This window comes from Cryptomeria japonica, chromosome 6, assembly GCF_030272615.1.
Source record: "Cryptomeria japonica chromosome 6, Sugi_1.0, whole genome shotgun sequence".
NCBI classification, from domain to species: domain Eukaryota; kingdom Viridiplantae; phylum Streptophyta; class Pinopsida; order Cupressales; family Cupressaceae; genus Cryptomeria; species Cryptomeria japonica.
This window is the reverse complement of record NC_081410.1, coordinates 212,878,571-212,892,996: the sequence shown is the minus strand read 5'-3', so window position 1 is coordinate 212,892,996 and position 14,426 is coordinate 212,878,571. Positions and strand designations below refer to the sequence as shown.

Below are 14,426 nucleotides of genomic sequence, written 5' to 3'. Positions count from 1 at the left end.
CTTTCTTATTTCCCGCCTTTCAAAGCAAGTTTGGATAAGATTGATTTGATTGCAAACCTGGTTTTTGGATTAAAATCAAAATTTAGTTACCCTATAGTGTGGAGTTCTAATATCATTTTTGAAATTCCTACATGTGAAAACTCCATTTTCATGACTAAGTAAGAAAAATGAAGTAAAAACTTCAACCACTTAGTCACTCAAAACCTCAAATTTTAAATTTCTAACTTAGGCTTCATGTGTTTTCACAGATTTCAGTCACGATGAAGTTCCCAGTAGACAAGGATGCTCCTCTTGAACAAAGGATAAACTCGAAATGGAAGAATGTCAGTGATACCAACCTCAGACATATCAATTTGAGGGAGTTTAAGAAGAGGATGTTCAGCTTGGACAGCCTTATGCCTACTGTGACCGCATGTAAGATGATGAGGAGTGGCATCGTGCATGTTGCTGGCTTTCTCCCTACTATGCAGTGCACAAAGTTGGTAGTTGAGTGTGCTAGGCACTATAACCTTGTCAGTAGAGATGTTATAGCACCAGACGGAAGAGTGTTGGCCAATATTAGTGATGTAGCCATAAGGGAAGCCTTTAGAATTCCGGAATACCACAATGTTGTGTATGTGACCAAGGATGAGGCCACTCAAATGTATTAAGACCACATGGAGGAGTACGAGGCCATCATCAATCATTCATGGCTGGACAAACCGAGAAAGGGTGTCTAAGTTGTCAAAGAAGAACTTGGTGAGGGCATATTATAAAGAGGATATTGGAGACATGATTGTCCTATTGAACTGAATAATGGGTAATCCCCAAGGCGCTCCATTTGAGCCTTGGATGTATTACTTCATAAATGAGATAATGAATGGAGTCAAGATGATTGACTGGGCTCAGATGATAAGCAACAACTTGGACAACCAACTGAGAAATTTGGAGGGGGATAGAATCTTCTACATGAGTTCATATTTGTTCTATTCCCTTGCTAGAACTTATAGATATAGAGGCCTCACCTGCAGAGGAGAGGTGGGAAACAAGAAGAATCAGTTTGATGTTTATGATTGTTACCCCGAACTGCATATGGAAGAAAAATTACATTTCAAGAGGGTGAATGATGCATTTTTGATGCATATCACACAAACACTGCAAGGTGGATTACATCAGAGACTCTCTCAAGAGTCTAAGGACCTCTTAAGTAGATTCGGGGATTGGTATATCCAATACCCAAGATTCACCTATATCAGAATTTAGGGATTTTTCTGGATCTCCCTACAAACTCCCAATTTATCCCACCAACCGAGTTGTGTTGTTGGAAGTTGTGAGGCAACTGGAGAACTTCATGACGTTTCAGAGAGAGAAGCAAAAGAAGGCAGGAACATCTTCTCTCACTATTGGAAATGGATTAGAGACATGCCCATCATCACAAGCTGCTGCCACTGTTGAAAAAGAGCTGACATGGTGTTCCTTCTACCAATACAAGGCAAGAAGGAACTTTGATCCATTCCGTAAGATGAAGAAGGTAGAAGGAATTGTATTTGAACACATAACTAATTTGGAGGATTATTGGGCTAATGTAGCCGATATTTTCGAAATCAGAAGGAGATTTTGGTGGAGAATTCCCCTAAGAATGGTGAGAGAAACAAAAGTATTCAGGGTCGCTGATCAAATAGAAGACAGTCCTGAACTTAAACAGCCGGGTTTTGAGAAGATAAGAAATGAGCCACTTGCCTTGATTGATTGGGCAGAGGGGGAAAGGTCAGATTTGGCTAACCTCATGATATCGGTAGTTGAATACTCTAGATGGTGGACATCTAAGAGAATAAAGGAGCCGAAGTCAAGAGGTGTTGCTCTTACTTATGATCTTATGGGAGCGGATGACTCTATGTCTCCCAACCATGGTATTTCTCCAGGCAATGCTCGGAATCCAGAAAGTGTTGGGTCTCAGAAGAGAAAAGAACTTGCTGGAAGTTCTGGAAAGGCCAAGGGAAAGAAAATTGTTGGAGATAACAAGTAGGAGACGTGAATCAAATGAAGGTCATTCAACCTTGAGTGCCGCATCTGTTGTGCCTGACCATAATACAATTGAAGAACGGGAGATGGACACAGATATAGGGGATAGTGAAGTAAAAGTGCCTTCTCCTTCGGTTGAAGAGATAATGAGAGAGGCTGTCCAAAATCCAGCCAAGGAACCATTTTTTACTAGAGCTACAGAGGTTGAAGAACCTGAGCCTCGAGAGGTTTTTCTTGATGGTATAGTTACTGGACCTGGAGAAATAGATGGTGGATTCGATAAAGATACTATGGAGCAATCAACCATTTCAGATTGGCTGAAGGAAAGAATGAAGGCTAAGGCTCCTAAGGAAGCTCTTTCAGAGGAGAACACAACAACATTGTAGGCTATGGTGAGTAAACCGGTTGAAAGAAGACAACCCAAACTAGCCAAGAGATTCTCTTTAATTCAAAGAGATAGCACATGATTCAGATCAGTGCAAGTAGCTGTACCCAAAGAAGGCAAAACTCGGGATAACATCACTCCTGAGGATTATAAAATCACCACTATGATTTTGGGTAAGCCTACTTAGGCCCAAGAGATCCAAGATTTTGATGATTCTTGCAATGCTCTCAAAGCAAGACTAGCCATGGAAAAAGAAAAAAAAAAGAAGGTTGAAGATGAAAATGAGCAATGGAAGAGATATGTTCAACATTTGACAAGGCCTATAGATTGGGAGGAGGTACCTGTTACCCTGCCCATACCTCTTCCGCAAGAGTCATTAAAAGATTATGAAGACATGAAGACAACCTTCAAAGAAGTAAAAGAATGGATTACGGATGCCTCAGAACGTGTTGACATACTCGTTGAGAACCTGATAGCAACACATGACTCTACATCTTCCTTATTTAGCAGAATTCGAGACATGGCTGATGCTTGGGAAGATATTGAGGATATTCGGAGGAGGATTATTCCACATCTAAAGGTAATCAGAGGACTTTCTCAGCAGGATCTTGTAAACAGAAAAGTCATCCAACTCGGTGACCTATACGATTTCAGTTCTTGGTACTTTGCCTTGCTTACAACGGTCAAATCTTTGAGAAAATCCGAGACCAAGTGTTCAGAAATTGAAAAGACCATCAAAGATATTCAAGACAAGGTCTTCTTTGTGGCAGCTGAGATATTGCAATAGGATGAGGTGCGAGAGAAGCATCTGCGTGCAGAGATTTTAAGGGCCAAAGTTCAAGGAAACTTCTTCAAAGTTTCAGGGCCAATTCTCAGGGAAGATCTCTCCAGAGTTTCGAGCTTCATGCACATAAATGAAGATTTCTTGATGCAAGCAATTGGCTGGGAAGACACTCTCGCCACCTGTTTTGATGACTTGGATATGGTCGACTTCCAAATTAGCAACTTGCCAAGTGTCACCATAGAGGAGGTGCGACTTCTTGTGTCCAAGTACATCGAATCTACAAAGGAGGAAACTGGACACTCACCTCAGTGAGAATAGCAGCTGCACCACTTGTCTTCTTGTCCATTTTAACTGTTAGAGTTTTGAGAAACCCTAATTAGGGTTTTTAGCTTTCAATCTGGGCTCTTGATCACTGTTTGATCTCGGTCGTTCATTGTTTTCTGGAAAACTATATAAGGCTACCTCCTCTCATTTGGAGGGTGTGAGGTTTTTGATACATTGTTGCGTGAAGGTAATTTTTCAAATAATACATTGCATATGCGCTTTCTCTTAAAGCTTTGTAATCTCTGTTATTTGAGTGATTAGCATGGTTTCAATTTCCTCAACACATTAGTTAGAAGTTAATTTAAATTTGCTTTCAAAGTTGTTAGAGTTGAATGAAAGATTTGATAAGTATTAATTAACGGTGTATCTTTGCTCATACTTTTGGTGAATGGATGATTTCCATTTCACTGTGCAAAGTTAGTCTGAGCCTATCCCCTGTGTATGCCAAAACTTCGATCATAAGCACAACCCATTGAAGATTGCACCCGCTTTGTGTAGTTGTCCTTAGTGTGGCGAAGCAAAGTGCGGTTTCCCGAGAACACCTAATTAATACCGTCTCCAGAATTCGTAGGTTTAGATCAGCTTTCTTAACCCTATCCCCTTTTCCCCTTTTTGAAAGCCTAAATCTTGGAAAATTCCAAAAAAAAGAGAGTGCCTGAAATAGACGAATTTATCTAAGTCTAGAAGCTTGAAAGACATTTGTAAATGTAAGTCCCCCTTGAGATTTTCAGCATACACTACCCAAGTAGCTATCCCACTAAAGTCGCTTGTTCGCACATATAGACCTTGGAATCACCATATGATAAGTGGTGATTTTTCAGGAGAGGATAGAATACCTTTGGGTATCTTATTCTAATGTTTGGTATATGATAAAACGTACACCAACAAGACATAGGGTATTCCCTTGGGAGAAGCCACCTGATGAGTCACCACCACTTGGTAGAATGAAACTACCTAAGGGTGGCGTCAGCGAAGACAGGGGAAAACAAGTACAATAGGAGCCATTGGTAGTTGGTGAACCTACAAGGGGAGAGGAATCCTCGTTTGGTGAAGCAGAAGAGATTGTGCTTTGATTGAGTAAACCCAACCTAGGCAACCCCCTCAACACTGTGCAACACTGAGCCTCCCAGTTGGAAGGATTGGCGAAGTTTTTGAGCTGAGTGGGACACATCGCCAAGAGCATTAACCTTGTCTAGGATCCTTGGATCATCCGCGTTGCAGAGAGGCTCCTAGCATTTATGAAGGAAGGTTATGAAGAAGAATTCTTCAAATGTCTCATGGCAAAGGGGTGGCCAAAGACAAACACAGGACATGGTAGATGCATGGATTTCCACGCGGCTAGTAGTAGAAGACCTGCCTAGTCTCCTTTGATCACTGCGGAGTATGGATATTTCCTTCAAAGATTTGGTTCTGAAACACCGGAAGTTGGTAGTGGTTTGTATAGAGTCCGTGATTGCTTAGTGGGACTAGGTTGTTCGAGAGTCAGAGGCCACACAGAAGACCTTGGCAGATCATATCTAGAAGGTTCAGGAATAGTTGGCTCACGGACACTCCCAAGTCACATCCTTGGAGAGCGCTGTGGCTGAGCACGTCCAGGAGTTGGAGGAGAAGGAGAAGCTGAGGGTAGCATTGGAGAAGAAGGTCACACACTTGGAGGCAGGCATGGCAAGTAGAGATGAGTAGTTGAAGGGAAAGGATTAGGAGTTGGAGACGGTGCAAAATCAGCTCATGGAGGCAGCATAAATGGTCAAGGTCGTGCAGAAACTAGAGTTGGCAGCAAACAAGCATCTCCAGTGCCTATAGCAGCAACCAGACACCCCTCAGTCCTTTATTCTGCCAGGGATGTCCTCTCATCCCTCTCAATAGTTGGATATAGTAGATTAGCTCCCATTTTGGTTTTCGTCGTCTAGAAGATGACTTCTTTTTCGGGGGACTGATGTAGATGGCAAATATGCCGCTCATAAATAAATGTGACTTGTTATGTTTTGTTAATAAGGGCAGTGTAATTAGTTCCCAAGAGTTGGGTCGGTTGCCAACGGTAGGCAATCTTAACCAACCGTTTGGCACTATTTATGTTGTTATTGTATCAGGATTAGTTCATGTTGTTGATGTGTAGAATTACACATGGTAATTAAGAAACATCATTTTGCCATATGCTATGTTAAACATTCATTTGTTGTTATTCTGTTGCTCTATAAAACTATCTCATTCGGCAATAAACACTTGTTCTCCTTGAATGATCAATTGCATCTTAGAACGTGTATATATAGATTTACAAGCCATAGGAAGGTATTGTGAGTCAATCAATTAAAGAAGCTGAATAAAAAATAGAAAATAGAATGCATTGGGGCCAAATTTTTTCATGATGAAATCACCTCATTCAGTATATTGGTAATTTTGCAATGACCCTAGCTAAGTTGAAATTCCTCTAGTGCATTGGCAAGAGACATTTGAGAAAGCCTCTTCAAGGTTCGTCTATCTTTTGGAAGCCATAATTTTGCACACTAACTTAAAATGAGGTGCCATTTGTTTTGAAATTGCGTAATCTTTTGAGAGGATTCTAAATATGCAAAAATATTCAACGTTTGGTGCCATGAAAGACCTATTTTTAGACTTGTAACACAATTCTTCACTTTGCCATGTATAGAAACAATATTCTTGACAAATTAATGTTTTATCTAATACATCGCATTAAGGACTAAACTAGAGACAATTCCAAGTTTATCTTTGAATTTGACAAATTAATCTCTTCTACTGATTCAAGGATTAAGTTGACAACTTGCTTGTGATATCCCCACAATTTTTTCCAATTTATTTCCAGTTACAATCACAACAAGAACCCGTTAAGGTTAGGAAATCAAGATACAATAATGTTGAAATTGTAACCCTTCAACTTTCTGATCACCAAGTGCCCAATATGGGAAGGTGAGAGCATATGGTGTTGAGGGGATCGTTAGCTTCAAATAACTGGAAATAATACAATGCTTGGGCGGCAAGCTAGCCCCTTCCACTTTTCAGCGGGATATGGAGAATATTAAAAATCACTTGGCGGTAAACTAGCCAAGGATAATGCAAGGAACTGAAGAACAATCACTCTACCGCTTATGCAGCAGGAGGACTAGAAATGAAATAACAATCAACTCCACCACTTATTCAGCGGGAGGACAAAATTACAATAGATAAGAAGGCGGCAAGCCAACCTCTTCCACTTATGCAGTGGGCCAAAGAACAACAATCCAAGTATATAGCTGTTAGTATTACTAATTAGCTTTACAATGCAAACATGGATTACAAAATTACTAGAATCATTGTGCAAACTAGGCGGCAAGGCCAGCCTCTTCCACTTATGCAGTGGGACTAGGAGAGATCAAAGAAATTGCTGTTAGTACTACTACCAGCATTACAATATGAATCATAGAAGATAAGAATGAAGAACCAATAGCTACAAACAATTACCAAGATCACTTTCTCTCCACACAAAAGAACACACACACCCAATAACCATCTCCACACAAGAAGACACTCCAAAACGAAAAATATCTAAATCTGATATACTCCCAACACGCTGTAAACACACAGACTAGCAAGCTAAGAACTCACTTATTTACTCATAACTTTTTCCACACTCGTTAGAATCACCTCCAAACAGATGCAAATGAGAGATGCAATGATGGCGATAATGATGGAAATGAAAGACATCAACTAACAATGCCCAAACCCATGGCATGCAACCCAAAGCACTCCCAGCATAAAGCGTTTACAACAGAAAATTTCGACTTCCATAATAAAATTCAATACTCCAAGAAAACCAACGAAAACTTACAAGATGACTCGCTCATGACATAGGAAATGAATGAGAAAATACCCAGAACAAATAGACACTCGAGCAGGAAGATATGACTCAAAAATCACCTACAGCCACTCCAAAAACCGGCAAACTGGAAACACACACCCAACACACCAAAAACTGAAAATCTCCCAATCACTTCGATCAACACAATCTATCTCTCTGGATGAAAGATAGTCATGAATAATCAACTAGGCACTGTCTTTCAAGTACAAAACTGATGGTTGCTAGGAAGCTCTCAACTTCGAAGCTCAACTCTGGCACCAATTCGGCAGCACTTCGTTACAAATATTCATGGATGTCAAAATGAGAGCCCAAGTCACTTATTTATAACTTTTGCCTAGTCAAATTCAAATGCAAATGCCTCCAAATTCGCCCAAATCACATGTCATTTTATCCCACTCACATTTGGCGATTTATTTCATTTCATTTCCTTCAAGTATATGGCACCCAAGATGATAATCCACCACCTAGGTTTCAAGTTCGAACTTTTTCCCTTGGTCGTCCACACTTGAATGAGCTTACAACTATAGCTATAATTGCCTACAACATAAAACATTATAACTTAAGCACATTTTCATCCATATTGCCACTTTTGATAAATATAATGGTTTAAAAATAATATTCATGAAATTGCATTTTGGCGTCCAAAAAGAAGGTGAAATAATTCGCCCAAATAGACTTAGGATAAAATTAATATTTTCTCCCTTCCTAAGTCATCCATCCATTAAATAATCAAATATTAATACCTCATGCCTAAGGTATTAATATATTAAAAAAATACCTTCTCCTCAAAAACTGATTATTGCCAAATTGAGCTGGAGACTGAAGTGCTGAAAATCACCAAAACTAAACTGAGTTGGAGCTCTGAACTGAACTGCTAAAAATAGACATCTAAGTGAATACATGATCCTGCCAGAAATAGCCACTCAGCTAAGCTGCAAAATCGCTGCCAAAAATAGCATTGCCAAAAATAGCACTACCAAAAATAGTACTTACTATAAATAGCATACTGCTAAAAATAGTAAGTGTTTCCAAAGTGATTTTTACCACATTCTGAGCAGCTGCCAAACTTACTAAAAATAGTAAGTCCTGAAAAGGTCCTCAGATTGGTTTGCATGTTATACCATCGCATAGCTCTCAGAAAACCCAGAAAAACCTAGAGAACTCAATTGCTTCTGCCTCCACTTACTAAAAATATTAAGTCGGTCAATTTCCATAACTTGCTATGCATGTACCCTTACTGCAAAGCTTTCTAAAAACCTAGAAGGAATCTAGAATCCAAACTGACAAATTCCAACATGCAAGCCTTCGAAACTGCAGAAACATCCTCCCAAAGGTACGAAACCCCAATTTTTGCTTCCGAGTAGCCTGCGGGTCTCGGGAATAGGCTAACAGTCCCCAAAACAAACTAGAGCAAAAAAAGGGACATTACATTGCTCTATTAAATTGATTATTAAATAGGAATGGTCAATTAGTTATTGGTTGTAGGCTTTACTAAAGTTGTTTTGACTTTAGGATATACTTTATGTTTTATTTCAGTAGTATGTTATTTTTATTTGTCCCACATTCATAATGTGGGTCTTTTCTTGTACTGGTAGTCCTATACAAGAAAACTTTCACATTTTATTTTATTAATGAATATCTTGGTAATCTTTATGTGCTTGATTTTTGCAATATGGTATTCGGGTTTTAGCTAGAGCCATATAATCTATGAGTGTGTGAAGACTTAGGAATTGTTGTTGGCAGAGACAGACTGAGAGATTTCTAGTGTAGCATGATAAAGAGCCAAAAGAATGATTCATATGCTAGATAAGTTTGTCCATACAAAATTGTTTCATTTTTCTACCAGGTCACACGGGTAGATTTGTTGGGAAAATCATCGATAGAACTAGCCAAACAGCCAGGCTACTACAAATAAAATCCAAGGATACTTGGTTTCTTGCTAGTTCTTCTATGATATACTCTGATATTGAGATTTTGTGAGATACCTAAATCTTGGTTAGCTGGTCTTTTCTTTATGTTTATGTATTGTTTGGTTCTTGTATCGGCTAGCCAGTATACTCCTATGTTTCCATGTTGTTGTGTTGTCATCAATAATTATTGTTGACTGACTTAAGTTTTACTTCATGTCTGATTCAACTCTGCAAAGGCGATGTCTCAAAAATTTACAATAGCAAAAGCCACATGTTGTAGTATAGGCAAACAATTGGAATCACAATTCATACAGAAAAACTGGACAAGAATATAGAAAACGATGCTTGTTTTCAAAAGTATCCTTAAATACAATGCTTGGTAGTTAACGGAGGAATTTCCATGAAATCAGCACTCTTACCTTGATAATGGAAGTGCTATTTGAAGGACCAATGGTTATTGGCTAAGACAATTGTTGATCTAACTGTATACCAACTGTATAACTTACACTACTAAAGTCAACAATAATAACACAACATTATGTTGCAAAACATCTACTAACAATAACATGACATGGTCTACATCCTATAGGATAACCTTGGCCTCTGAATCACAAATCTCATTCGTGGAGGAGCTTTTATGCTCAGTCAAATTTGACATTCCTTCATTCCTTGTTCTGTAAGATTAATGTCAACAGACTGTTTTGTAATCCTTGTTTGAATTGACTATTTTGTCTCACTTTAGAAGGTCTTCCACAAGAACAATGAATGTTTCTAGGTGCACTTAATGACTTGGGGCTCTAAATGATCTTTAGAAGACAACTTTTCTTAGCTTATTTTGAGGGAAGAAGGTTGTTTTGGTATATGGCACTTGAAATTCTGACCTTTGTTTTTGAAATACCTTTTATATATATATCTACATGAAATATGGAGCTCTGTTTGAAGAACTCTTAGATCTTTGTTGATGCTCATATTGACTCCACATTGCAAAAAGCCCGTGCAATTTGTTTTCATTTGTAATCATTAGTTTGGAAATCCTCAACCATGTAATTTTCTTGTTCCAGTTGATTCTCATCCATGATTCTAAAAGCTTTAGTGTTCATGGTTTCAAGAATCTTTGCTTTTTTTGTTAGATGATGAGGAAAGAGGATGTGGATGGTGAAGAGAAGACGATTATATTAGTTTGTAAAACCTTGGCCATGATAGCTTTTAGCCTTTTAGAATTTTGGATGACAATCACTTGGAACCGGAGTTTTGGGAATCGCCAGAACTTGCCAGGATTCGGCGAGTCCTGGGCCAGGTGACCCTGGGCGAGTCCTAGGGGCTTAAAACTCAGGCTTGACCAAGTCCTGGGCAAAAGATGGTGAGTCCCGAGACTCACGGACTTGGCCCAGACCCAGCGAGTCTTGATGCCCAAACTCAGCGAGGCTCCAATATTTTGTTTCTCACATCTAACAGTTTGTGCAACTTATCATTGCTACCCCTCAAGCCCATTAGTGCTTCCACTCCCAAACCCCCAGTAGTTAGTGGGATGCACCTTAGACACCTTCATAGGAGGGATGCAGGCTCCTCTGAGCCATAGATTTGCAGTTATTGTTTTGATATTTTTTTGGAACATTTGATGTCATGGATTCCAAATTCCATGAGTTTTGTATACATTTGACAATATCTATTTATCTAAGTTTGCTATTTTCTTCAACTACAATTTGCATTTATACTTATGTGATCAATGTATACTTGTGCATGTGATCAAATTAGCTTCTTTTTGATGATGTTATTGTGTCTTTAAGGTTTTTTTAATAAAGGGAACATGAAACAAGTTTTAAATCCTTAAAAATCTGTAAATTTCTTTGGCTTTTCACTTTGTCGAGTCCTGTCGAGTCTGCACTTAGTTTTTTTGTTGAGTCTTGAGTCCCTAGTTGAGTCACCCTTTCCGAGTCTGTGCCAAGACTGAGTCCTGTTTCTATGCTTGGAACAAAAGGCAAGCAATTAGGTCTGCAACATGCAATGTTAATGTGATAGAGTTTGCATTGGTGGAGTGGCAGGTCGATTCAGCGAGGGATTCAGAAACATTGAGTCTGTCTTAACAATGTGGGAAGGTCTGCCTTGATAGAGTATTCAGACTCCAACAAGCACCACATTTTTTTTCAAGAGGCTAAGGTCATTGTAAAGGAGGATTACTATTTCAAGTGTAGGCATAGGGAGGCTTTGGAGGTTTCCCAAGCATCCACATAAATTGAACAGCAATGAGGGTTTAATTCTAAGCCATTTTTGGAGATCCATAATTCATATTTCAACTTTTTAACCTAGGGATTAATGTCATTATTCTTTTATAAATTAATGGGTTAATGCTAAACATTGTAATTAGTAGTTATTAACAGCTAGTTAAACTTTTACTGTTTTCCTATGGTAGTTTCTATTTGGCATCATGTACTTTTATGATATTTTTATAAATGGGGAGCTGCATACAACAATCCAAACACATTCATCTTGATAATGGATCATGATTTGTGATCCATAACATCAATTTCAATAAAAGAATAAAAACTACAGTTTTTTTCCAGCAATTACCTTCTCAGTTTGAATGGACTTAGAAAGCTTTAAATCTCTAATGCTCTGTGTTAGATGTTTACATTTGTGAGCGTACAAGTCTACTTATTTTATATCTCCTCCTGCAATGCCTCTAGAATTATTTCAGTAGCACTGGAAGGCTAAAATCCAAAACTGCAACTTGAATCTATCTGAAGATCACATCTTCATCCTAAATCTTTGCATGTTTTCATCTGAACTCTATGTACAATGTGATCATCGATATCAAACTCATATGCAATTCAGGAAACTTTTAACAATATATACCTAATGATCCAAATGAAGAAGCAATAATTATCAATATGGTATCCGTAAAAAACCTTGTGTCTTTCAGCTCTCCTGCCAAACGCAACAACAGTCATATTTTGATTATTATCCACTCTACCATCTGAGCAATTAACAATCAAAATCTATCCCAGAATACAAACCTCAAACTCACGTAGGTCAACATTGTCCAAATATTCAATTAAATTATCTAGTGTGTATGAACTATTCTAAACTAATGCCTGGGAATCAAGTGCTCTCTCTTCTCAATTCTTATGGGCTTCGGAAGGGTTAAATTCCTAATTTCCCATGTTAAGTGTTTACATTTCAAAGCCTACAAATCTACTCATTTGACATCCTCATGTAAGGCCTCTAGATTTATTTTAGGAGCATTGGAAGGTAAAATCCAAAGCTACACTTGAATCTATCTATAGATCGTGTCTTAATCCAAAATCTATGCACGATGTTATTATTGGTATCAAAGGCCATATACTTAGTATGGATCTTAAGATTAAGTGTCTAACACTGCCTAATGATCTAAAGCAACAAATAATAACTAACAATAAAGCAACCATAGAAAATCTTGTGGCTTTCAATCCCCCCTTTTAACCACAACCACCCTCACATTGTTGATTCCCCAACCTACTGAGCAATCAATAATCAAAATGTATTCATAATAGAAACTTCAATCTCACATAGGTCATTAATATTCTAATATTCAATTAAATTATCTAGAATGTTCATGCTATTCTGAATTAATGTTGGGGAATCAAGGGCTTTCTCTTATCAAAGCTTCTTGTTGAATCTTCCCATTGCTCTTGCATGTATTCTTTTTATTGACATTAGTTTGAGTTCTGTCTATAGAAGATACTGACGAGTTCCTTTTTGTTTTCAATTTAACTTATACACACAGGCCTATGATGACTTTCTGGAGGTAGTGTTAAGAGGGAGGAAAAGAGAGGGTTACACTTGTGCTTTTTCAGTAAAATGATTTTTAAATTTTAAAGGAAAAATACTAACTGTTATATACTCCAAATTTTCATCTTGAAAATTTTCAGACTGCTTTTTAATTTAAATTTTTACCTTGTTTCATTTTCTCGAATTATAATTGCTTGTTTGATATTTTGTTGATTTCATTTGACTGCATTTTAATAGTTGAGTATTTTGTTCCTGGATTTTGCTTTTTTGTTTCATTCATATTTGCTTATTGTTGTAGCTGTACAATGTAACTGTTCCGCTCTAATCTTGCACATTGATAGTATATTCCTCTCTTGTAATCTCGTCCTGGTGTTCACCTTACCATAAGGTGAAGAAAGGCCATTCTAATTTTAGCAAATAAACTAAACAAACTTGCCTACACTTATTCCTGGAGATATATTTCTGTATCTATCTGTGATCTTGTTTTCTGTGTGAGGGAAATAGAGAGAGAAAGGGGAGAGGGTATGAATGTACAGAGTCTACAGACATCCTGAATGTGGTTAATAGACTATATGCATGATGTTTAAATGTATCATAAGGAATGGATAAGGAAAAAAAAGAGAAAAAGCAAAAGCAAAACAAAACAAAAGAAGTAATTTTGTAAAATGCATAACAAAATCAAGTAGGATATGCACACAGGTAGGGCATGTGACATGGATGTCTATAAAAGAGGAGAGAGCATTTTCTGTGCTCATGGCTTCTTCACTGACATGCATGTGCTTTTTCTCGTTATTATTTCAGGTTGGCAAGGTTTCTAAAGCATTGGAAGTGAGCAAGGAGATGGAAGCCGATGGTATAAGACATAACAAGAAAACATTTTCAATGCTGATCAATGGTTATGTACAGTTAGATGATTGTGCAAATGCATTTGCTATCTTTGAGGACATGCTGAGAGCAGGTTTTCATCCTGATGTTGTGACTTATAATATCATTATCAATGCATTTTGCAAGCTTGGTAATCTTGATCGAGCTGTTAGAATTCTTGAACGAATGCGCAAGGAAAGGCAAAAGCCATCGGCTCGAACATTTACCACCATAATTTATGGGTATGCAAAATCTGGAGATATGAAGATGGCTTTAAAAATGGTTCAACAGATGAGGAGATGTGGCTGCATCCCTACTGTACAAACATTTAATGTTCTCCTATATGGTTTAGTGCAAAAGAAGCAGGTAAGTTCACATTCTTTTTTGATTATTTGTGATAGTCTAACACATTGATGTTAGAGTGGAATACAGTCAACCCTCAATTCAAGGTTATAGCAAACAAGTACCAGATTGTTACATCGTCAAGTATTGATATGTTCTCCTATTATGCAGACGGAAAAAACTTCATCTTATATT

General features: G+C 37.9%; 1 protein-coding gene across 1 annotated transcript in view; it reads left to right on the top strand.

The window, feature by feature from the left end:
• LOC131037995 (pentatricopeptide repeat-containing protein At5g04810, chloroplastic) overlaps nt 1-14,426 on the top strand; it is a 208,176-nt gene that overhangs the window by 150,834 nt on the left and 42,916 nt on the right. The window contains exon 7 of the mRNA XM_057970262.2: nt 13,827-14,255. Coding sequence (XP_057826245.2) covers nt 13,827-14,255 — 429 coding nt within the window. The remainder of the gene's footprint in view (nt 1-13,826; nt 14,256-14,426) is intronic.